The 26,333-nt window shown below is 37.3% G+C and overlaps 2 protein-coding genes across 6 annotated transcripts in view; both read left to right on the plus strand.

Annotated features, from left to right (window-relative positions):
- Window positions 1-1,152: 1,152 nt before the first annotated feature.
- The window catches only part of alpha-Spec (alpha spectrin), a 41,433-nt gene continuing 16,252 nt past the window's right edge, over window positions 1,153-26,333 (plus strand). For 4 of the 5 annotated variants that reach the window (XM_075303309.1, XM_075303311.1, XM_075303312.1 and 1 more), the window contains exons 1-3: window positions 1,153-1,277; window positions 19,616-19,729; window positions 21,986-26,029. In XM_075303309.1, the coding sequence (XP_075159424.1) occupies window positions 22,040-26,029 (3,990 nt within the window). In that variant the 5' untranslated portion in view covers window positions 1,153-1,277; window positions 19,616-19,729; window positions 21,986-22,039. Of the gene's footprint in view, window positions 1,278-19,358; window positions 19,450-19,615; window positions 19,730-21,985; window positions 26,030-26,333 lie in introns of those variants that run through there. The other variant, XM_075303310.1, reaches the window with a different exon arrangement.
- dlt (codanin-1 like protein dlt) lies at window positions 1,168-11,280 on the plus strand. Its single transcript, XM_075303314.1, has 2 exons — window positions 1,168-1,277; window positions 6,991-11,280. The coding sequence occupies exon 2, from the start codon at window positions 7,145-7,147 to the stop codon at window positions 11,123-11,125; it is 3,981 nt and encodes a 1,326-aa protein (XP_075159429.1). The 5' UTR covers window positions 1,168-1,277; window positions 6,991-7,144; the 3' UTR covers window positions 11,126-11,280.

Below are 26,333 nucleotides of genomic sequence, written 5' to 3' on the forward strand. Positions count from 1 at the left end.
CACTTTCGCTGATTGTTTGAAGGGGATCTTATTGGCGTCCTTCTAAATGTGTCCAGAAGGGCACCTAATAATTGCACTCATGCGATACTTTTTTCTAGTAACTTACGTGGTACAACTTCTCAATAGTGACGGCGCTTTTCCGAGGAGTTTTGGATATCGTATACGTCTGTTTTCGACGTAGTGGGGATTCTCAAAAGCGCCCCCAAATTCAATATATGTTGGCAGGGTAGGTGTCTTTTTTAATAAATTTAGAACGACGCATAATTTTTTCATTAATAACAGAATGATGTTGATTTACAAGTGGCATGTTACATGTTGCAGCGTCTACCAGCCAGTGTTTTTATTCTCAATAGAGGCAGCGTGTCTGTAAAATATCTGAAAAACAATCACTTTATTCCATTTGGAAAGTCGAAAATTGTTCACTAATATACCTTTTAAAATTTTAAGCGAAATAACTATGTTTTCACCACTTCATTATCGATTTTATTTAAATAAATTATAAGAAGCTAGTTGCGCTTGGTGTATCACAAAATAGCTCCGTTCGAGAACCCGATAATTTTTGATAATTATTACAAATTTTTACTGGAAGTCGTTCGTTTACACCAAAACGCCAACAAAAGAGAGCCGGAGAGAGACTACATTTGACAGTTATGAGATAGAGAAATTGCAAGTTTTTGCTAGAGATTTTTCCCCCAGTAAAATCTTGCAAACCATAGCATAGTTTGCCAGCTGGTTTATGATAACAAACAAAGTACCAATACAATGTACATGTTCGGCAACTACGATTGGAAGTTAAATATACAGGATTCGTTTTTTGTTTTCAATGTTTTAGCAGCTGAAATTTTCAATGTGCAAATAGTTACTGGATACCGTTCGTGTACTTTTCAGCAATTTTAAGCAAAGAGTGTAAAATACACTCTTATTCTCTTGCTAGTTTTTACTGGATATTTTTTACTGGAAAAGTACGCGAACAGACCTAATATCGACTCAGAGTCATAGGTACAGTCCTTATATATGCTAGTGTTTATATTTACTGCATTGGTATCATGGTGTGAAGGACCATTATAACAACTAGTGGGCAATATATCGAACGATAAATATCGAATCCACAGGTTTATCGAAACTATCGGCGGATACGAATAAAATCGATGTCGAGAAAATCTCGTATTTTGTAATTTGCTCTTGATTCGATCGAACGTTTTTAGCTGCTTCCCGAAGCTGAAGAAATAGAAAAAGTTATTCAAAGTTAAAATAAATCTATGAAAAACAAATAAAGTGTAAGTGTTTTGTAGTATATTTGAAGAATAGCATCGTTATTCCATAACATAAAACTAATCTATGAAAACATGCTAAAGTAAGAAGTGAAAAATGGTGGAGGAAAAAATTTTTGTACCACGCCCTACAGATCCAATTATCGGTTTCGGCTCGTGATATTTAATGAGAAAATTCTAAAAAACATGATAAGTAGAATTCAACGAGTCTGGAAAAGGCAATATTAGTTGAATTCTTAAAATGTGAAATTCCCAAATTTGTGAAAATTTCTGTATTGATAAAATTTTGAAGAAAGTTTTTTTTCTTCATTCTGTATATGTGTGAGTGAGCAAGACGACGTCATCGTCACTTGAATTGGACGGTGTTCTCATTTTGTGGATAAAGTGGATAATACTTCGCACAACTCTCCCCCATATTTGTTTTGTTTTTGTAGTGTGTGCGTGTGTTTTGTTGATGGAGTTTTGGTTCAATCGTAAATGTATCTAAATTCTTGGGAAAGTATCTAATGGCTTGTGGCATTTACTTTTCTCTGTTTCGTTTTTCGAATTTGTTTACTAAATCAGAAGCTATTTATAGATCCGATTTATTTGGGGAGAGAGATACTATAAGGCAGATGCCATAAAATGGAACATTAACCAATCGGTGCTGTGCGTCTTCATTAACCACATCCATTCCAAACACCGTATTTTAATTACTCCAAAAATTGCATTTCGATTAATATTTCTTATAGCTATTAAAATGTTATCTTCTTCCTTTTCCCTATGGTTCTTTGCTATTTTAGTGCTTATATTTGTTATTGTAGCTCGTTAAGTAGATTCGTTTCTCCATGTTTAGAGAATTACGTCATTTTTCGTGTGTGCTGTTTTGCCACCGCCTCTCTGGCTCGATGGCATATTTTTCGTGATACTACTAAAGAAGGGTTGATTTAAGCTATACTACTTGTGTTTTTTATGTGTTATGTGCCGCATGTATTTTTGCTAATTGGAATTAATTAAGTCGTCTGAATATCCGTTTTTATAATGCATAGTTTATATATTCTACTTGATGATTCAGTTGTCGGTAATTTATGCTCTTTGCCTATATTCCCCAATTAATATTTTGGACATCATCTTTGTCGTTGTGAGAGCGGCAGGCAGAGTTGCCAAGGAGTGGGCTAATTTGGGGAATTTTATTGATCCAGTTAGAATTTCGTTAAAGTTCAAGAGCCGCCATAGTTTCTTGAATGAAAATAACAAGAAAGTCGTCATATATAAGTAAACTACTTTCAAAATAGCCAATATCCCTTCTTATTAATGTGCTCAACAATACTGATAGTGATTGATTTGCATACATAAAGCGTCATGGGTTCGGTTTCTGTTGTAATAAGAAGGTCCTTTGTCATTGAGCTAATCATGGAATCAGTAACAAGAGAGAAGTTTACTACAATGGACCAAATAGTCTAAGGCTATGGTCACACTAGGCAAATATTTGACCAAAATGAGTGTCAAACATTTTTCCAGAACCATTTTCCAAATATCTGAATACCGTTTTTGGAAAATACTCCATACCATGATCTTATATATCCTATATGAACTCAAAATGTTAGCTGGTTTGGCTGTGGCGACGGATTATTTTTTCTTTTGTTTTTTTTTTTTTAAGTCGAAATATTGTCTGTCATACAATGCCGATAATACATATTTGCCATAAATTTCTTCTGGGAGAAGTTTTCGATGGCTTTCATCAACTTTTCATACTCTTCACCATGGTCAGCCATAGGTTATTAAAGTTAGTGCATATATTTGTAACACTCAGAAGGGCAATTTTCTCAGGACCACTTCTTGAGTCTATTTGACATTGCCAGAATGTAGATACATTTTTGTTATTTGAAATCGGTTCATATTAATATATAGCTCCCAAATATATATTTTATATGGCCTCAGAGGTCTAAATTTTAACATGATTGATGTCAAGTCTTGTACAATTAGTAGAATCAAAATTATCGTTAGGTTAGGTTAGGTGGCAGCCCGATGTATCAGGCTCACTTAGACTATTCAGTCCATTGTGATACCACATTGGTGAACTTCTCTCTTATCACTGAGTGCTGCCCGATTCCATGTTAAGCTCTATGACAAGGGATCTCCATTTCTTCGAACGGCGTTCCACACTGCAGTGAAACCACTTAGAGAAGCTTTGAAACCCTCAGAAATGTCACCAGTATTACTGAGGTGGGATAATCCACAGCTGAAAAACTTTTTGGTGTTCGGTTGAAGCAGGAATCGAACCCACGACCTTGTGTATGCAAGGCGGGCATGCTAACCATTGCACCACGGTGGCTCCCTTAAGTATGTTAGTCTAAATCGCTACAGGTTTTGATAGATATCGCTCCCATATTGACCTTTCGTCCGGAAAAGGGGACACATTGTTCACGATTTATTTGAAATTTTGGATAAAAATTATATTCTGTGTCGAATTTTGTCAGATATAACCACAAAAACCCCATTTTATCCGCGACCTCGACGAGATTTTACTCCAATTTAATGGCGCATAATGGAGATCTAATATTCTAGTTACGCCAAATTTCGTCCAAATCGGCTCACCTCACGACCGATTTGACCAAAATCTGGCCACAAAGCCGTCATTTCAATCGAATAGATTTTATTACTATTGACTTTTATTTTTTTTTATTTTGCATAGAATATAAAATTAGTTGTGTCTAGGCCGATAGCCTATAGTTGCTAGTGCCCGTATAAATAAGTATTATACAGTCGAAGCTCTGTTTAACGAATACCCCATTTAACGAAAATCCAATTTAACGAACATCCAATTTCCTAACATTGAGTATTCTAAATAACGAACGGTTGTGCAAACTTTACACGTTCGATTTAACGAAAATGCTTTTATTCTTAAGAAAATTAACAATGAAAATCAGCTATACTTGACGATTGGGAGAATGGTTTAAGTCTTTTGGAAATGTCCACAAACTACGGCATTCCCAAGATATTTAGCTTCCATCAAATGTTTGAAAACACATATTCAATGGCCAGGTACATAGGTAAAGTTAGGTTAGATAGAGTAGCAGCTCCGCTGCGGGAAATAGATCTACCCCAGAACCGGTAAAGGACTACTCCCTGGTGTGAATGTACCAGCCCCAGTTCTTGTCGAAACGTATGGAAGTGATCGGCCACTTTAAAACGGGTTGTCCTTGACGAGGTAAATTTACACTGCAGGACACGGCTTGTACACATTCCAATGGACATGACCTGAACACGGGTGTATGTAGGACGCGTTAGGAAGATTTTACTGTGAACACTACCTAAGCCTTGCCCAGCTTGAAACCGGGGTCTAGAAACAAATTATGGAATTCATCTAATCAGTTAGAGTACACATCAAGGCGAATATTGACATGGCTGGATATAGACTCTCACGAGACAGCGAAACTTGGATCCTCTTTTCAACCTAACCTAATAACCTCTATATCAAATTCATCAGTTTTGAAGGATTATTTAAAGTAATATTTTTAAGTGGCTCTGTAGTACTTTAATTTTCCCAAATGCTTATGAATGGATATGGTAATAAAAACTACGATTTTCAATAAAAGTCAACTTTTAATATTTCCATTCGATTTAACGAATTTTTCTAAATAACGAAAGAGCAAATTTGATACAAATTGGAGTTTGAGAGATTGCAGATATCTTCTCTCTAATTTGCATATGAATATATCCGTTCAACCTTCAATATAAATTAACTATACGAAGAATTCATAACTCGAAATTTTAAGCCGATATCCTAGGAGATAGGAAATCCAATTAGAATAAGAGTTGAAAGAAAAACAATGGTTTATTAAATTTTGGCAATAAAAAATTGTGCGTTTTGCAAATTCGTAAACCAAAACATGTGATAAAAACACGCTAACTGTACTATTTGGTAGATTTGACATTAAATGTTGTCAACTCTGAGGGAGAGAGACAATTCTAACTGATTAATATACAAAGCAGTGCTGCCGCTAGTGAAAAATTGAGTGAAGTAGATTTTGGAAAAAAGTGGAGTAGATTGAATAAAATTGAAGTAGCATACATTTTTGAAAACAAAACAATAGAATTCATTTTATTATACCCTCCACCATAGGATGGGGGTTATATTAACATTCCGTTTGTAACACATCGAAATATTGCTGTAAGACCCCATAAAGTATATTCTGGGTCGTGGTGAAATTCTGAGTCGATCTGAGCATGTCTGACCGTCCGTCCGTCTGTTGAAATCACGCTACCTTCCGAACGAAAGAAGCTATCGACTTGAAACTTGGCACAAGTATTTGTTATTGATGTAGGTAGGATGGTATTGCAAATGGGCCATATCGGTCCACTTTTACGTATAGCCCCCATATAAACGGAACCCCAAATTTGGCTTGCGGAGACTCTAAGAGAAGCAAATTTCATCCGATCAAGCTGAAATTTGGTACATGGTTTCAGCATATGATCTCTAACAACCATGCAAAAATTGGTCCACATCGGTCCATAATTATATATAGCTCCCATATAAACTGATCCCCCGATTTGGCTTGCGGAGCCTCTAAGAGAACCAAATTTCATCCGATCCGGCTGAAATTTGGTACATGGTGTAAGTATATGGTCTCTAAAAACTATGCAATAATTGGTCCACATCGGTTAATAATTCAATGATTAAAACCGTTATGTTGATCGTAATTAAAGGAATAGGAAAAACAATTAGGTAATATGGGGAAAAATTTTAAAATTTGAAGCAGAACAAAAAGTGAAGCAGATTTTTGGAAGAAGGAGTGACGAAGTAAATTTTGTGAAAATGAAGCAAAATACTTCGATTGAAGTAGTAGCGGCAGCACTGATACAAAGTGTACTCTCTTGTTTTTGTTCTCACCCTACTTATATTAATCTATCGCTTTGTTGTTGTTGGAATAATTGACACCAATAACACTGACCCCTCAAAAAGAAATTAATTGATTTTTGTTCATTAGAAATAATATAGTTCCATTGAATACTGTGAATAATAGAAGATTATAAGAGGTTTTTATTATACTACTGGATTGTAGCTGTTGTAATTCCAAAGGTTTGTGTAACAATCATGCAGACACTATTCATGAAAACTCAATTAGTAATGCAAAATTTTATAACGTTGTCCCTATTTAAATATCATACCAAAATGAAGGCTCTAATGATAGCTACGACCAATTCGAGATGGAAAGCAAAAAAAGTATTGATAAAATTTAACGAAATATAAGCAAAACTATTAAACTATTGGGAATACCTTACATATGCCTTGGACAATTTGACTTTTGGGCGTTCATGTTTCTACATTTTGTTTCTTCATCTGGATATAGGGGAATATTGGAAACTCATTATTCATAGAGTGCATAAACATTTCATTCTTCATTTTTTTTTTCTTCATATACCAGTAACATAATTAGAAAATTAAAATCTATTAAATTATATAGCAATGTATGAATTTAACATTAACTTTTTAACTCAAAATACCAAAAACAAAAATCCATTTCATCGTAGTACTTGCCTCTAGATCATAATAATTGGGACAAATTAAATCAAATGATGTCATAGATTGTGACATATTTTGTGTTGTGTTGTGATATTTCAAATGTGCAAATATCCACCATCTGTACACAGAAAGAAAAACAAGACCAATTTTGATTGTGTCCAATTTTTTGTTTTTGCCAAACCAACCATTCTCTTTGTTCATCTTCCGTTTCAGATACCATTCCGAACGGTAGTTGAAAAAGGAGTAATGATATGTTGGTTGGTGGATACATGCAACGGTAAAGGAAAGGAATTCAAGTTCTAAAAAAAAAGAGTTTTCATAAACCATGCACACACAGCAGTAATGCTAAAAGCCTTCATCCAATAAAATGTCGTCGACACCAGAGGAAAAACTTAAGCTTATCATCGAATACCAAAAAGGGTCTGGAGAAAATTCCAATTTTCGTGATTGGTTTTTAAAACAATTCGAATTGCTGGATACTTGTTCGAATGATCCCGCTTGTAGCCTAGAGGACTTTGCAGTCTATTTCCTTAATGCTATTAGGCAACATACCGAAGACCATTTGAAGGTTAATAGCAGTGGTAATGAGACACCCAAAAGTCAAACACCTGTAAAGACACCTCGTCGCAATGTAAATTATGATGTATCGGCCAGCGCAAAGTCTATGTCTCTACATCAGGACACATCAACGCCTAACCTAAATTTGAGACATGATAATTCTCAGGGTTCCTTAGGAGAATGGTCTTCGCATTCAGTGAATCGGCTAAACACTTCAGTCGATCGTTCTACAACCTCTCAAAAGAATTTAACATCAACTCCTGTGGGGCGTAATATTTCAGGAAACACGAAACGTTTGTCCACAACTCCAGGATCTGCCAATAAGAGTGGTACTAATTTATGCTTGGGTGACTTTTTACCACTGAATACATCCACTGGACATGGGCATAATAGATCACATAACAAAAAGAAGAATACTTCAGGAACTACACCAAATACTTCTCACCACCAGGAGAAACCTAAGAAACGAGTTCAACCTATAAGCATAAGTAAAAAAGTTGAAAATACTGGTGGTAAAAATTCTGTATTCGCTGGGGAATCTTCTTTTAGTAATGAGAATAATATTTTGAAAATCTCCCGCACCGAGATTGAGAACGAAGAACAATGTTCCATTTTGGCTGCTCGAAAAATCCTCAAAACCAATGCCAATGAGATAGCTAAGGAGTTGGTGGCTTCACCTTCTGTAGCGCCAATACCAATGGCTTTAGCAGATCCCATGATGGTAGTAACAAGTACACCATCTAAACGTAAGGACTCCGTTACAATTGAAGAAGATCTTCCTGATATGGAAAAATTGCCAGGCAAGAATGTTGTTCAGAGATTGGCGGAAGTTTATGTGATATTAATAGATAACCATCTAACAACGAATTTTCTAAATGAGTTGTCTTTCCTATTGAATCTCTTGAACGTTCGACTGTCTACTACATCACCGGTATCGTTAACAAAAGCTTTCAATTGCTTGGAATTACAGGAGGTGGTGGAAAACAATGACTTTCAAAGTCTAAAATATTTAGAGGATGTTAAGCATGCCATTTATTTTGCTCTGTTGTGCCTTAACAAAGAAAAACTTCGGTTGGCCTCTCTCGATGCCAAAACATTGAAAGTGGTATTGACCAATGAACGTTTTGCCTATATGGATGATGAAGTTCGAAACTATTTGCTAGATATCTACCAAAAGAAACAGCAAATTACTTTAGATAATCCCATGCATGATACCTCCATCTGTTTTGAGGGGAAACCATTCAGCAATGTTTATTTCCAACATGATCAAGACTCCAGGGATAATTTTACCTCCCATCAGGAGTTCGCCAATTTCAGAGCCCAACGAGACTTATTCTGCAACTGTTTAAAGATTTGGGAAACCAATCATCTAAATCCAAATTGGAAGTTCAGTGTAGAGGTGGCCCCTAAAATAGAAGAGATATTCAAACAATCGGAACATTGTGTAAATATGGCTCATTTTGCTAAATTGTTTGTGTCTCAGCTGCTGCTATCGGCTTCAAGTGCAACATCACCCGAAGAAATGGGCCTCGATGTAGATCTCCAGAAATTCTCCAAATTGACCCAACGCCTAATAGCACCCAGCCAATTTAGCGTAGACTATCAATTTCCCAGAGCTCAAGCCTTCTTTCGGGATTTCATATTGAGGGCACGATCCTTGGCTTTTGCCGAACAATTAAAAATGGAGCTGTATAGCCAATTGATTATGTTGAATGATTCCTCCTTTGATCACATTAATATCACTAAGGCTGAAACTGAAACGGAAAATCACGACAGTTCTTTGCTAATCGATGCAACCAGTGAGCAGGTGGCCGTAAGACCTGAGCTATTAAATTCCATGTTAATATTGGCTAAATTCTTGGGATTCACCATAAGTTTACCCTTCGTATGCAATTTAAGCAGCAGTGTTCTAATGCCATCAACTGTGGAAAAGAAACAAGTGCAACTTCGATCTCTCACACAAACTAGTTTTGACCTGCATCTGGTGGTAGAGGAAAGCATAGATCAAGGCAAATTACTTATAACCATACCCTGGATGGTTCAATATATGTGTATGTTGGATAATATCTCCTTGCAATTGGAAAGAAATGCAAAAGTTTTAAATCTACTCTTTGCCTTGTACTGGTATTTGGGATATGAAGATGATACCATATTACCGCCCACATCCAAATTCATAGTAACTGCATGCTTGGGCTGGTTATTTGATTCGCAACAATTTTTGATAGAGCAATACTATCAGTTTCGTTCTATGTCTCAGGGCAATGGGAACGACTTACCGCCATTGTTGGTTTATATAAAAAATAAGTTGCAGAAATCGGCCGACGATGATGTTGGCGAAGCTGGGAAATCGTCTCAAGAACTCAAATTAAATCCTCTTTTGGAATCTTTATTACCGGTAGCATGCCCATTTTTAGCAGAATTTCGAGTTTCCATAATGCCAGCAAAATATGCCCAAACCAAATATGCTTCCAGATCTGGCCGTTATCGCCACATTACTACACGTTTGGCGGAATTATCTCCAACACCAACACCTAAAGATGGAGAAGGTCTTCTTGATTCTCCAGCAAATAATGCAAGAGCTTTGCAAAAAAAGCTCATACAAGCTTTCCAGAATTCACAGAATTCTTCAACTCGACAAGTTATCAATTTTTGTGTAGAAAGAACCTATAAATGTGTGATAAAAGATGGCCAACTTAAAATTTTACTGACCATCAAAAGTCAAGCCGATAGTCAGGTGAATAAAATAACCTCGTCCGATTACCGTACAGTGTATGGAGAAATAAAAGAAATATATTCTACGGCTAGGCGAAATGCTATAGCAAAATGGAATGAGGATATACCCAGAATGTTGGACACACGTATTAGAAATTCCCTAGATAGCCTTCTGCCCGAAGAGACTCCCGAGATATTGAAGGAAACCTATATCATGATTATCAAAAAAGACACTCTACATAAAATCTGCCAATGGTTCCATGGAAGGGTGATGAAAGCAAATTATTTTTTTGTTGATCTTGAGGATATGGCTCACAAATTGTGTACCATGGATAAAACGAAAAATAGCTCAGAGTTGAGAATAACTAAAGATACTCCAAGTGTATCGGAGTTAATACATACTCTAAAATATTGGTTACATTGTACATCAGTTAGAACGGAATTGTTCAAAGATTCACAACCCATTGTGGATTTAATGAATACAATAATGGATGCTTTCGATAATGCATTACCCACAATTTTCTATCGTCTTTTGGCTTCGAATATAATACAACTATTGCAACACATCATAATAGCAAATAGTAATCATATTACCCCTGAGTTAATAGAGGCTGCTTGTCAAGTATTAGATCATCCTAATATGCGAAGAATTTTAGTTAATACTCAAAATGCCATCGCTAACGACAATGGTCCAACTCAATCTTCAACTCATGGCAATTATGATTGTTTAGTCACTGTACCATTTTTACTGTCTTTGGGCTGTCAAACAGAATGTTATAAGAAATTTTCTCTCTTAATTATTGCCATGGTGGAGAAACAAATTGTCTCAATGAATTATATTAATAATTTGTTCATAAAAATATTCAAATATGATTGGCATCCATCGCAATTGAATGAAATTTCAAATATGTTGAGAAATGTAGCCCAAAGTACCTCAGTGTTGTCGAAAAATCGTAGTGGCCTTCAAGGTGATAATGATGATGATGGCGGTGAAGATGATGACGATGATGATAATGAAAAATCAAATTTATTCATGGATATGCTGGCTGATTTATCAAGAGATGTTGATTTCTATTAAAGACTGGTCCATTTCATTGCACATTTTTTTCTTTTTATTTTGAAATATTCTCGTTCACATCATTTCAATTTGAGTGTTTAAGTTAATTGTTTGTAAGAGATCTTCTGTATTTGAAATATTCATTATGAAATAAACATTATTATTGTTAAGAAAAATATATGGTATTAATTTTGATTGCTTGGTTGGGAATGTTTTAAATTTGTTTACAGCGAAAGTTTTTTTTTATACCCTCCATCATAGGATGGGGGTATATTAACTTTGTCATTCTGTTTGTAACACATCGAAATATTGCTCTAAGACCCCATAAAGTATATATATTCTGGGTCGTGGTGAAATTCTGAGTCGATCTAAGCATGTCCGTCCGTCCGTCCGTCCGTCCGTCTGTTGAAATCACGCTAACTTCCGAACGAAACAAGCTATCGACTTGAAACTTGGCACAAGTAGTTGTTATCGATGTAGGTCGGATTGTATTGAAAATGGGCAATATCGGTCCACTTTTACGTATAGCCCCCATATAAAGGGACCCTCAGATTTGGCTTGTGGAGCCTCTAAAAGAAGCACATTTCAGCCGATCCGGCTGAAATTTGGTACATGGTGTTAGTATATGGTCTCTAACAATCATGCAAAAATTGGTCCACATCGGTCCATAATTATATATAGACCCCATATAAACCGATCCCCAGATTTGGCTTGCGGAGCCTAAAAGAGAAGCAAATTGCATCCGATCCGGCTGAAATTTGGTACATGGTATTGGTATATGGTCTCTAACAACCGTGCAAAAATTGGTCCACATCGGTCCATAATTATATATAGCGCCCATATAAACCGATCCCCAGATTTGGCTTGCGAAGTCTCCAAGAGAAGCAAATTTCATCCAATCCGGTTGTGATTTGGAACATGGTCCATATCGGTCCATAATTATATATAGCCCCCATATAAAACGTTCTCCAGATTTGACCTCCGGAGCCTCTTGGAGGAGCAAAATTCATCCGATCCGGTTCAAAGTAGGAACGTGGTGTTAGTCCATATCGGTTCATAATCATGGTTGCCACTAGAGCCAAAAATAATCTACCAAAATTTTATTTCTATAGAAAATGCTGTCAAAATTTTATTTGTAGAGAAAATTTTGTTAAAATTTTATTCGGTTCATAATAAAATTTTCATCATTGTCAAAATTTTATCTCTATAGAAAATTTTGTCAAAATTTTATTTCTATAGAAAATTTTGTTAAAATTTTATTCGGTTCATAGTCACAGTTGCCACCCGAGCCAAAAATAATCTACCAAGATTTTATTTCTATTGAAAGTTTTGTCAAAAGTTTATTTCTATAGAAAATTTTGTTACAATTTTATTTCTGTAGAAATTTTTGTCAAAATTTTCTTTCTATAGAAAATTTTGTCAAAATTTTTATTTCTATAGAAAATTTTGTCAAAATTTTATTTCTATAGAAAATTTTGTTAAAATTTTATTTCTGTAGAAAATTTTGTCAAATTTGTATGTCTACTTTGTCAAACTGAATTATATACGTATTGGATCGATCTCTTTTGATTTAATATATACCACGTATGGACTTACATACAATTTTGAAGATGGTGTTACGAGGTTTTAAGATACCTTGCCACCGGCAAGCGTTACCGCAACTTAAGTAATTCGATTGTGGATGGCAGTGTTTAGAAGAAGTTTCTACGCAATCCATGATGGAGGGTACATAAGCTTCGGCCTGGCCGAACTTACGGCCGTATATACTTGTTTTCTTATTTAATTATTAGCTATCAATGAAAGTTTATCAAATGTTGTACATGCTATTGCTTGCTATTTATTGTGAGATGATCAGTGTATGTTGTGACTATTGACTACCTCGTCCGTTCCTTTCTTAAATATTGATAGTTTCAATGATTTAGCGGCTGTATTTTAGTCGGTTGTAGGCGCAATGCAATCGATGACTGCGTTGGCTTCAAAGACCTATGACCTAACTCAATTACTGGGGACTAATGGTGACTGGAGATTAGGGTCTAATGTTTTTCGAGATTTATGAAAGAGCACGAAATCTATCGGCAGGAGTTTAGAAGTATTTTTATATCCACCACCATATTGATATCCGAGTAAACAAAAGATGTTCGTTCGATGTAAAGATGTTCGTTTGTTACAATTATGTTTTTTTGTTTGCTAGCATGCCAAGTTTGAAGATTGGTCTTGATATAGGTCTCATATTAACTGACCTAAGGCATCTATATGCCGCATTTTTATACCCTCCACCATAGGATGGGGGGTATATTAACTTTGTCATTCCGTTGGTAACACATCGAAATATTGCTCTAAGACCCAATAAAGTATATATATTCTGGGTCGTGGTGAAATTCTGAGTCGATCTGAGCATGTCCGTCCGCCCGTCCGTCTGTTGAAATCACGCTAACTTCCGAATGGAACAAGCTATCGACTTGAAACTTGGCACAAGTAGTTGTTATTGATGTAGGTCGGATGGTATTGTAAATGGGCCATAGGTCCACTTTTACGTATAGCCCTCATATAAACGGACCCCCAAATTTGGCTTCCGAATCCTCTAAGAGAAGCAAATTTCATCCGATCCGAATGAAATTTGGTACATGGTGTTAGTATATTGTGCCTAACAACCATGCAAAAATTGGTCCACATCGGTTCATAATTATATATAGCCCCCATATAAACCGATCCCCAGATTTGGCTTGCGGAGCCTTTAAGAGAAGCAAATTTCATCCGATCCGGCTGAAATTTGGTACATGGTGTAAGTATATGGTCTCTAATGACCATACAAAAATTGGTCCACATCGGCCCATAATTATATATAGCCCCAATATAAACCGATCCCCCGATTTGGCTTGCGGAGCCTCTAAGAGAAGCAAATTTCATCCGATCCGGCTGAAATTTGGTACATGGTGTAAGTATATAGTCTCTAATGACAATGCAAAAATTGGTCAACATCGGTCCATAATTATATATAGCCGCCATATAAACCGATCACCAGATTTGACCTCCGGAGCCTCTTGGCAGACCAAAATTCATCTGATTCAGTTCAAATGTGGTACGTGGTGTTAGTATATGGTCTCAAACACCCATGCGAAAATTGGTCGAAATCGGTCCATAATTATATATAGGCCCCATATAAACCGATACCCAGATTTGACCTCCGGAGCCCCTTGGAAGAGCAAAATTCATCCGATTCGATTGAAATTTGGTACGTGATGTTAGTATTGTATCCAACAACCATGCAGGAATTGGTTCATATCAGTCCATAATTATATATAGTCCCCATATAAACCTATCCCCAGATTTGACCCGGGGTGCCTTTCGGAGAAGCAAAATTCATCCGATCTGGATGTGGTAGTATATGATATTTAACAACCATGCCAAAAGTGGTCCATATCAGTCCATAATCATATATAGCCCGCATATAAACCGATCCCGAGATTTGTTTTTCAAGCCTCTTAGATGAGCAAATTTCATCCGAGTCAGTTGAAATTTGGTACATTGTGCTAGTATATGGCCGTTAACAACCATGCCTAACTAGGTCCATATCGGTCTATAGTTATATATAGCCATCAGATAAATCGATCCCCAATCACACAAAAATTGTTCCATATCAAGTTCATAATTGTATATAGCCCCCATATAAGCGACCCCCATATTTCAATTCTGGCTCTCTACGTACCGTGCAAAAGTCCATATCGATTCGTAATTATTTGTAGACTTATCTATACATACCTTTTTTGTCTAATATATACCACGTATGGACTAACTAACAATTTAGAAAACGGTGTTAAGAAGTTTTAAGATACCACAACCCAATTAATTCGATTGTGGATGACAGTCTTTCGTAGAAGTTTCTACGCAATCCATGGTGGAGGGTACATAAGATTCGGCCTGGCCGAACTTACGGCCGTATATACTTGTTTTTTTTTTTTTTTTAATTTGCCTAATGTATGAAAAGAAGTATCAAAGGTCCGCAAAGACCAATGTCAAATTTGGTTTATATGGTCCATGTCTAGTCTTGTCACAACTCATATATGTAGACCGATCTTCCCATAAAAAGAGCCTCAATTTTTATTCGATTTAGCTGAAATTTGAAATATGGCTTCATAAAGAGGTGATGTCTACTATAGTTTGTACCGGTTCATATTAAGGTAAAGCCCCCTTGTAGCCGGAATTTTTATCCGCTTTGCATTAAATTAAAATTTCAAGGTATTTTAGGACCATAAATAAATGTTTCAGCGCGAGTCTCGGCAATTTTGTGACAGATGCTCACCTCTACACTCGTTTTAAGGAAAGGAAAATTAGACACAATTATAATCCAGCCTGAAACTAGATATACATTTTCCCGATTTCTCTTCTCGTGCTCATTTGAGTAATGGGGTTAAAAATATATAGAATTTAAATTATCTACAAGTAAGGAAAGTCTAAAGTCGGGCGGGGTCCAATATTTTATTCCCTGCACCACCTCAGCAAAAAAAAGCGACGCCAAAAAAGTAGTGAAAATGTTCTTTTTGGATCCGTAAGTAGTGCACAATTGGCGCAGAAGCGATGATTGTAACATGGGCTTGTCATAGGACGGATGCTGGCTTTAATGAACTGCCTGAATTTATTCTGGTAATTGGTTGATAGTTTTGCTGCAAGTAGAGGATGCTGATGAGGAATGTGGTAATTCCGAAACGTGCGTCCATCCAACCATCTTGCAGTCTATAGGGCTTTGCCCAAATAAATTTGACAAACATTCTTTTCCTTTGTTGGTTAAGCTACACTTGTAGTTTAGTCAATGCATGGGTTTAAGCTGAAATAAAAAAAAAAAAACAACAACAATGATTAAAGAACAAAACCAACAATAACAAAACAAAACGAATTTTTAAAAAATCGCGATTTTTCTAGAAAGGATTTTGGATTTTTTTTCAACAAAATTCGAATAATTGGTACCACTTTATTAATTCTTATTCTGTTTATAACGTATTTGACAAGAAAAAAAGCTAAAATTTACCATTAAAAATATTTAAAAAAAGATTTATAAAAAATGATCAAAAGAACTTCCTGTGTAGTTATAATAAAGAACATATTTGGGAGGAAATTTTTGGAAGTGCTTTTAAAGTTGTGCCTTTAGAAGAACTTCGAACATTTTTTGCTGGGACTTTGTAGATCCACATTCTCGTTTGGACTAAAACTGCGACCTGGACTTTGATTACAAAAATGTGTTAACTATGAATTAAGGTGGAATTACATACCATGCGGTCATGCGTGCGTACGTTGTATTCGAATGCGTTGACGAATACGATTCTTCGAGTTACTCAGTATGCGTCAGAAAACCATTGAATTTGCTGATTACATTCCTTGCCTCTGCGCTTTTTATTGTGTTTTTATATTCCACAAACTTTTTAAAGTATAGGACTTTATGTTTTTTAACTTCAATCAATAGTAGTTGCCACATTTTTACTTTTTTTTTTGACAATAGCACGCACGCACGTCCGACCGCATGGTATATAATTCCACCCACCTTAAAGGTGGGTATTAAGTTCGTGTTTAGCCGCTAAAATCGTCATTTTTTCACGATTACTTTCCTTTAATAATCCATTTTATGGAATACAAACTTTGTGAAAATTTGCTTTGGGCTATTCCCCATCAAGTTAAAATGAAATCTGCAACAAATATGTATAATTGTATGCCTTTTTATACCCACCACCATAGAATGGTGACCGGGGTATAATAAGTTTGCCATTCCGTTTGTAACACATCGAAATATCGATTTTCGACTATATAAAGTATATATATTCTTGATCAGGGAGAAATTCTAAGACGATATAACGATGTCCGTCTGTCCGTCTGTCTGTCTGTTGTAATCACGCTACAGACTTCAATAATGAAGCAATCGTGCTGAAATTTTGCACAAACTCGTCTTTTTGTCTGCAGGCAGGTCAAGTTCGAAGATGGGCTATATCGGTCCAAATTTTGATATAGTCCCCATATAAACCGACCTCCCGATTTGGGGTCTTGGGCTTATAGAAATCGTAGTTTTTATCCAATTTGCCTGAAATTTGAAATCTACACACAAAAAAATTTTTTTCTGATTCAATCACGAAATTAGTTGATCCAATTAATTTTTAATTGAAATGTCTTCAATCACAGAAATGATAGTATCAATTAAACAATTAATTGAAGGTCAATTAAATAGTTAATTTATCCAATTAAAAAATTAATCGATACTATTATTTTAGTGATTGATTTTTGTTTCAATTAAAAAATTTGTTGAATCAATTAAATTTTTAATTGAATATTTTTTAAAACTCAATTAAAATTTTAATTGGAAAAATTTTCGTGAAATTTTTGTGTGTGTAAGGTATTTTATGACCATAAAGAGGTGTGCCCAAAATGGTGAGTATCGGTCCATGTTTTGGTATAGCCCCCATATAGACCGATATCCCGATTTTACTTCTTGGGCTTATAGAAACCGCAGTTTTTATTCAATTTACCTGAAATTGGAAATCTAGAGGTATTGTAGGACCACAAATACGTGTGCCAAAAATTGTGAGTATCGGTCCATATTTTGGTATAGCCCCCATATAGACCGATCTCCCGATTTTACTTCTTGGGCTTATAGAAACCGCTGTTTTTATTCAATTTACCTGTAAGTGGAAATCTAGAGGTATTGTAGGACCGCAAATACGTGTGCCAAAAATTGTGTGTATCGGTCCATGTTTTGGTATGGTCCCCATATAAAACGACCTCCCGATTTGGGGTCTTGGGCTTATAGAAACCGTAGTTTTTATCCAATTTGTCTGAAATTGGAAATCTAGAGGTATTTTAGGACCATAAAGAGGTGTGCCGAAAATGGTGAGTATCGGTCCATATTTTGGTATAGCCCCCATATAGACCGATTTCCCGATTTTACTTCTTGGGCTTCTAGAATCCGAAGTTTTTATCCTATTTGCCTGAAATTGGAAATCTAGATGTATTTTCGGGTCATAAAGAGGTGTGGCGAAAACGGTGAGCATCGGTCCATATTTTAGTATAGCCCCCATAAGAACGATCTCCCGATTTAACTCCTTGGGTTTCTAGAAACCGTAGTTTTTATCTGATTTGCCTGAAATTGTAAATATTCTGGTATTTTAGGCCCACAAAAACGTGTGTCGTATTAAGTTTTTATCGGTCCATTTGGTAATGCCTCCATATAGACCGACTTCACTTCTTGAGGGTGTAGAAGGCGCACTGATCATGAAAATTGCTTGAAACTCAATGTAAAATTTCCAGATTTTACTTCTACAGATATAAGATTTCAAATCAAGACGTTATTTTATAATTTTCTTGCACACTTACAAGAGATGTTAATGATTCCTATAAAACTCAAACAAAAATGGTTCTTATAAATCCAGAATCTGATATAGTCCTCATAGGTGAAATCTTTAAATTTATCTTCGGGAAGTGTCCTCAAGTCCTCAAGCCCTCAAGCCCTCATGAAATTTCAAAGGAAACCCTAATATTTCGTTCATGGTGGTGGGTATTTAAGACTGGAGAGCAAGGTCATGTAGAATTTGTTTTGATTAAAGGTCTTGCCATAACACTGGATGAAATTATGAATTGTTTCTATTTCTTCGTACATTTTCTAAGTTTCTACTTTTGAGGTCGATAATTCCTAGCATTGAAATATTTGAATTTCGTTATTATGTGAATTGATAAGGTTACGAAAAGTGTTACTGATATTGTGGTCGAAATGCGTCATATATCTGTAGTTTTCGATGAACATTTCAAATTTATCGCCGCCCTTAGCCATGACAACATACACTCGCAAGCAAAGTAATCAAAAGAATTAAATTTATAATTTTCACGCCAAGTTTTGATTCAGTTTCATTTTGTTGTTGTTGTTGTTGTTTACTCTTCCATATAGGGTGCGGTAATGGTAAGAATTTTTCCTAGTTTAAGTGAAATTATAACATCCAATTTAATTTCGTATAAACAATAATAAAGCTAATGCTGCTGTTTGTTGGTGTTATTCGTTTGTTTGTTTCGGTGGTGCTGATGGGTTGTCGTCATCTCTTCCACACACTCTTTCGCATTGAGTGTGTTGGGGCTGTTGTCGTCGCCGTCGTCATATTCTTTTTTGCTTTTTGTTTTCTTGTTTTTTTGGATCTCCTCCCATTTTGTTGGTCTTTATCATAGCCACACTGGAATTTTATATTGCAGTGCTCAGTTAGTTAGTTAGCCAGCAATCTATTCAGTAAGTCAACCAGTGAGCAAGCATATGACCACATTATATGTGAATTCTCTGGATTTTATTTTGTACTTTAATTCGTCAAAACTTTGGAGGAAATTATGTAATCACTGGCTTAAGAGTACTTAAATTTTTATGTCATCTCTCCAATTTGTTTGTGATTTTGTTTGCTTTAATAGTGGGTGGTGCAAATGGAGAGGAAATCTAATTGGATTTCATTGTCGTTGTATATTTTAATGAAATTTTATATTATTTTATTTCCATTTCAGGTGTTGCTAAAACCGAATTCGATTCGTATAATATCGAAATATTATTACCGGAGTGAAAAAAAAACAAGAGTTACAGAAGAGAAACAGTATTAAAAGAAACGAGAGCAAATTTTGGTGAGTATCGAATTGAAGGGGTTTCATTCATATCAAGTACAAAGTTTGATTAGGTACGGAGTTAAACGATAACGATAAAGCAGATAGTTGTACATTCCAAATGAATGATGTGATCCATGAATAAATGAATGTGTTTAAAAATGGCAAAAATAGAGCAAATAATGTCGATATTTACGAGGACGATTCGGAAACTTCTTAGCCTATCAATGAAAGAGAATAACAGGTTGGCTGATAAGTCCCCGGTCTAACAAAGAAAACCACATTTTTTTGTCAAAATTCGTTTTTATTATTCAACATAGTTCCCTTCAAGAGCGATACAACGATTATAATGACCTTCCAATTTTTTGATACCATTTTGGTAGTACTTCTTCGGTTTTGCCTCAAAATAGGCCTCAGTTTCGGCGATCACCTCTTCATTGCAGCCAACATTTTTCCCTGCGAACATCCTTTTGAGGTCTGAGAACAATAAAAAGTCGCTGGGGGCCAGATCTGGAGAATACGGTGGGTGGGGAAGTAATTCGAACCCCAATTCATGAATTTTTGCCATCGTTCTCAATGACTTGTGACACGGTGCGTGGTCTTGGTGGAACAACACTTTTTTCTTCTTCATGTGGGGCCGTTTTGCCGCGATTTCGACCTTCAAGCGCTTCAATAACGCCATATAATAGTCACTGTTGATGGTTCTTCCCTTCTCAAGATAATCGATAAAAATTATTCCATGCGAATCCCAAAAAACAGAGGCCATTACTTTGCCAGCGGACTTTTGAGTCTTTCCACGCTTCGGAGACGGTTCACCGGTCGCTGTCCACTCAGCCGACTGTCGATTGGACTCAGGTGTGTAGTGATGGAGCCATGTTTCATCCATTGTCACATATCGACGGAAAAACTCGGGTGTATTACGAGTTAACAGCTGCAAACACAGCTCAGAATCATCAACACGTTGTTGTTTTTGGTCAAATGTGAGCTCGCGTGGCACCCATTTTCCACAGAGCTTTCGCATATCCAAATATTGATGAATGATATGACCAACACGTTCCTTTGATATCTTTAAGGCCTCTGCTATCTCGATCAACTTCATTTTACGGTCATTCAAAATCATTTTGTGGATTTTTTTGATGTTTTCGTCGGTAACCACCTCTTTCGGGCGTCCACTGCGTTCACCGTCCTCCGTACCAATCAATTATTGTTGATTTCCCTGGGGCAGAGTCCGGAAACTCATTATCAAGCCAAGTTTTTGCTTCCTCCGTATTTTTCCCCTTCAGAAAACAGTATTTTATCAAAACAAGAAATTCCTTTTTTTCCATTTTTTTTTCACAACAACAAAAGTTGCTTCACAAAAGACGCTCTATCTCACAAACTAATTGACTTACAGACGTCAAATTTTGACACGCATCATTTGAAGGTTGGTACTATATAAAAATAATATGCATTTAATACTAGCGACGCCATCTCTGTGTCAGACCGGGGACTTATCAGCCAACCTGTTAGAACTGCGACAATACTTGTTCACTTTGATAAGTACCGTAGTACCACCGCGAATTATTTAGTACCTTTAGTCTATACAGTTTTGATCCGTTTTCAAGGTAGAATAAATTTTAAAAAATATTTCAATATTTGGGAAGTCTTTAACAAACTTAGTTGCGAAAGCCTGTTTGCAGTATACTGAAAATGTATGTACATGTCCACTGTCTAGAAGAGAAGTTAAGTGTTAAACCAACAATAACATGTGCCGATAAAAATTTTTGCAGAATGCCAGCATCATTAAAAATGAATTAGATGAACTCATGTTTGTAGTATATTTTTGTTTTGTTTAGTGAAAAGTACTTTTTCGCTCAAAAAATTCCTATTTTGTACTTTCTACAAAATTGCATTTTCCATCCCTGCCGTGGATCGCCTTTATGCGGAGACCAAGATCATCCCTGTGTGTAGACACAATTACATGTTGTCATCAGTATCTCCTGGGTTGCTATCACAGTAGACATAAGTAGATTTATAAGTAGTCAATACCAGTATTACGATTTCATTGGTCTCCAGTTCCTTGGAGGCTTTTTGCTCAGGGTAATTTTAAATTAAATTGTGGCGTGTGGGCCCTTGCTACTCTATCACTTTAATAAACAACTGCTTGAATAACTTTGTGCATCTCTGCAGATCAGCCAAAGGGGACTTTAATCTCAAAAGCCCTCCTTATTAATTCCTATTCTATACTAAATATATACGATTTCTAACTATTACTATTATCTCATTATTTGTTTTCAGAACGAAAAATTATTATCTAATTTACACATTGAATTAAATTAATTGCGAACGATCATGGAGAATTTTACTCCTAAAGAGGTTAAAATCCTCGAAACCGTCGAAGATATTCAAGAGCGGCGTGAACAGGTTCTCTCACGTTATAATGAATTCAAAATTGAAACACGCCAGAAGCGTGAAAAACTCGAGGACTCACGTCGCTTCCAATATTTCAAGCGTGATGCTGACGAATTGGAATCGTGGATCAACGAAAAACTTCAGGCAGCTAGCGAGGAGAGCTATCGTGATCCCACTAATCTCCAAGCGAAAATACAAAAGCATCAAGCCTTTGAGGCTGAAGTATCGGCTCATAGCAATGCCATTGTGTCTCTGGACAATACCGGTCAGGAAATGATTAACCAAAACCATTTCGCTTCTGAAACTATTCGCCGACGACTCGATGAATTACATCGGTTGTGGGAGTTGCTTTTAAGTCGTTTGGCCGAAAAGGGTCTGAAGTTGCAACAGGCTTTGGTTCTTGTTCAATTCTTGCGTCAATGTGAAGAGGTGATGTTCTGGATTAAGGACAAGGAGGCATTTGTTACAGCCGATGAATTCGGTCAAGATTTGGAACACGTCGAGGTATTGCAACGCAAATTCGACGAGTTCCAAAAGGATATGGCTTCGCAAGAATATCGCGTAACTGAGGTTAATCAATTGGCCGATAAATTGATTCAGGATGCCCATCCTGATCGTGACACGATCACCAAGCGTAAGGATGAACTCAACGAGGCTTGGCAGCGTCTGAAGCAGCTTGCCATTGTACGCCAGGAGAAGCTATTCGGAGCCCATGAAATTCAACGTTTCAATCGGGATGCCGATGAAACCGTTGCCTGGATTGCTGAAAAGGATGTCGTTTTGTCATCGGATGACTATGGCCGCGATTTGGCCAGTGTTCAGGCATTGCAACGTAAACACGAAGGTGTTGAACGTGATTTGGCAGCTTTAGAAGATAAGGTATCCACTTTGGGAGCTGAGGCTCAACGTCTGTGCTCCATCCATGCTGATCACAGCGATCAGATTCGCGATAAGCATGCGGAAATTGCCAACTACTGGCAGAGTTTGAAGGCCAAGGCTGGGGAACGCAAACAAAAATTGGACGAGTCCTATTTCCTACATCGCTTCTTGGCTGATTTCCGTGATTTGGTATCGTGGATTAATGGCATGAAGGCCATAATTTCGGCCGATGAATTGGCCAAGGATGTTGCTGGAGCTGAAGCCCTTTTGGAGCGCCATCAAGAGCATAAGGGTGAAATTGATGCCCGTGAAGATAGTTTCCGTCTAACAACCGAGTCTGGCCAAAAGCTTTTGGAGCGTGAACATTATGCCGCTGCCGAGATTCAAGAGAAATTGGCTGCTTTGGAGAATGACAAGAGCTCCTTACTCTCGTTGTGGGAAGAAAGACGCATCCTCTATGAGCAATGCATGGATTTGCAATTGTTCTATCGTGACACCGAACAGGCTGACACTTGGATGGCTAAGCAAGAGGCTTTCTTGGCCAACGAAGATTTGGGAGACTCTTTGGATTCTGTTGAAGCTTTAATTAAGAAACACGAAGATTTCGAAAAGAGTTTGGCTGCCCAAGAGGAGAAGATTAAGGCTCTTGATATCTTTGCCACCAAACTCATTGACGGCCAACATTATGCCGCCGATGATGTGGCTCAAAGGCGCCAAATGCTTTTGGCCAGACGTGCTGCTCTTTTGGAAAAATCGAACAGGCGGCGTCAATTATTGGAAGATTCCAACCGCTATCAACAATTTGAACGTGATTGTGACGAAACCAAGGGCTGGATCAGTGAGAAGTTGAAGTTTGCCACCGATGACAGCTATTTGGACCCAACCAATTTGAATGGCAAAATGCAAAAGCACCAGAACTTTGAACACGAACTCAATGCCAATAAGTCGCGCATTGAAGATATCACTACTGTCGGCACAGAATTGATTGAGAAGCAGCATTACGCCGCTGACCAAATTAATACTCGTATGCAGGAAATTGTTGTATTGTGGGAGACTTTGGTTCAGGCTTCCGATAAGAAGGGCTGTAAGTTACACGAGGCCTGCCAGCAACAACAATTCAACCGCACTATCGAAGACATTGAATTGTGGTTGAGTGAAATCGAGGGTCAGCTGTTGTCGGAAGACCATGGCAAAGACTTGACTTCCGTACAAAATCTTCAAAAGAAACATGCCCTTTTGGAAGCCGATGTTATGGCCCATCAGGATCGCATTGAAAGCATTAAGGTTGCTGCCAACAAATTCATTGAATCAGGTCACTTTGATGCTGATAATATTCGCCAAAAGGAGGGAAACTTGTCCACCCGCTATGCTGCATTGGCAGCTCCCATGGGTGAGCGTAAACAACATTTAACCGACTCATTGCAAGTGCAACAGTTGTTCCGTGATTTGGAAGATGAGGCTGCTTGGATTAGAGAAAAGGAGCCCATTGCTGCTTCGACCAATCGGGGTCGTGATTTGATTGGTGTACAAAACTTGATCAAGAAGCATCAAGCTGTTATGGCTGAAATCAATAACCACGATGCCCGTCTCTTGAATGTCATTAGCTCTGGTGAAAATATGTTGAAGGATCAACCCTTCGCCAGTGAGGATATTCGTCAACGTGTTGATGCTTTGCAAGAGCAATGGACTAATCTGAAGGATAAGGCCAATCAACGTAAACAAGATTTGGATGACTCCCTGCAGGCCCATCAATACTTTGCCGATGCCAATGAAGCTGAATCATGGATGCGTGAAAAGGAACCCATTGCCACTGGCAACGACTATGGTAAAGATGAAGACTCATCCGAGGCTTTGTTGAAGAAACACGAAGCCTTGGTCTCTGATTTGGAAGCCTTTGGCAATACCATCCAAGGTTTACAAGAACAGGCTAAGAATTGTCGCCAACAAGAAACCCCAGTTGTCGATATCACTGGTAAGGAGTGTGTAGTGGCCTTATATGACTACACCGAGAAGAGTCCACGTGAAGTTTCCATGAAGAAGGGTGATGTCTTGACTCTTTTGAACTCTAACAATAAGGATTGGTGGAAGGTTGAGGTTAACGATCGCCAAGGCTTTGTACCAGCTGCCTATATTAAGAAAATCGAAGCTGGCCTCAGTGCCAGTCAACAGAATCTCGTTGACAACCATTCCATTGCCAAGAGACAAGCCCAAATTAATTCCCAATACGATAACCTATTGACATTGGCCCGTGAACGTCAAAATAAATTGAACGAAACCGTTAAGGCTTACGTCTTGGTACGTGAAGCTGCCGATTTGGCCAACTGGATTAAGGACAAGGAAAATCATGCCCAAATTGCCGATGTCGTTGGTGAAGATTTGGAAGAGGTTGAGGTATTGCAAAAGAAATTCGATGACTTCAATGACGATTTGAAGGCCAATGAAGTGCGATTGGCCAATATGAATGAAATTGCCATTCAATTGACCTCCTTGGGTCAAACCGAAGCGGCCATGAAAATCCAAACTCAAATGCAAGATTTGAATGAGAAATGGAACAATTTACAAACATTGACCGCCGAAAAGGCTAGTCAATTGGGTTCGGCCCATGAAGTACAACGTTTCCATCGTGACATTGACGAAACCAAGGATTGGATTGCCGAAAAGGAGAATGCTCTCAACAACGACGATTTGGGCAAAGACTTACGCAGTGTCCAAACATTGCAACGTAAACATGAAGGTGTTGAACGTGATTTGGCGGCTTTGCGTGATAAGATCCGCCAATTGGATGAGACTGCCAATCGTTTAATGCAATCCCATCCTGATACAGCCGAACAGACTTATGCTAAACAAAAGGAAATCAATGAAATGTGGGACCAAATCATAACCAAGGCAACCGCCCGCAAGGAGAAACTTTTGGACTCATACGATTTGCAACGATTCCTAAGCGATTATCGTGATCTATTGGCTTGGATTAATTCCATGATGAGTTTGGTGACATCCGATGAATTGGCCAATGATGTAACTGGAGCCGAAGCTCTCATCGAAAGACATCAGGTAAGTTAAGATCCATTTTTTTGTGATCTATAAATCGAAATATTTTCTTATTGCAAACAAACGCTTTTGCTACATACGACGGACACCTTGTGAGCAAAAAATATGAAAGGAGATTACTTTGGAAAAGGGCGACTTGAAATTATGACTAGCATAGCAGAGCTTCTTACTTTACACAATTTGTTCTCAATGAATTTCACTGATCTATATACGTTTTATTTTTGTACGTTTTGTGGCTTTTTTTGGCAATGTGATGGGGTCATACTACTTCTGTGTGTGTGTGTGTACGCCCTACGCAAATTTTCAT

Source organism: Haematobia irritans, chromosome 4 (assembly GCF_050003625.1).
Source record: "Haematobia irritans isolate KBUSLIRL chromosome 4, ASM5000362v1, whole genome shotgun sequence".
NCBI lineage: Eukaryota > Metazoa > Arthropoda > Insecta > Diptera > Muscidae > Haematobia > Haematobia irritans.

Bases quoted from the DNA above. Each gene is read 5' to 3' on its own strand.
- dlt (XM_075303314.1), top strand. From the start codon at position 7,145: ATGTCGTCGACACCAGAGGAAAAACTTAAGCTTATCATCGAATACCAA.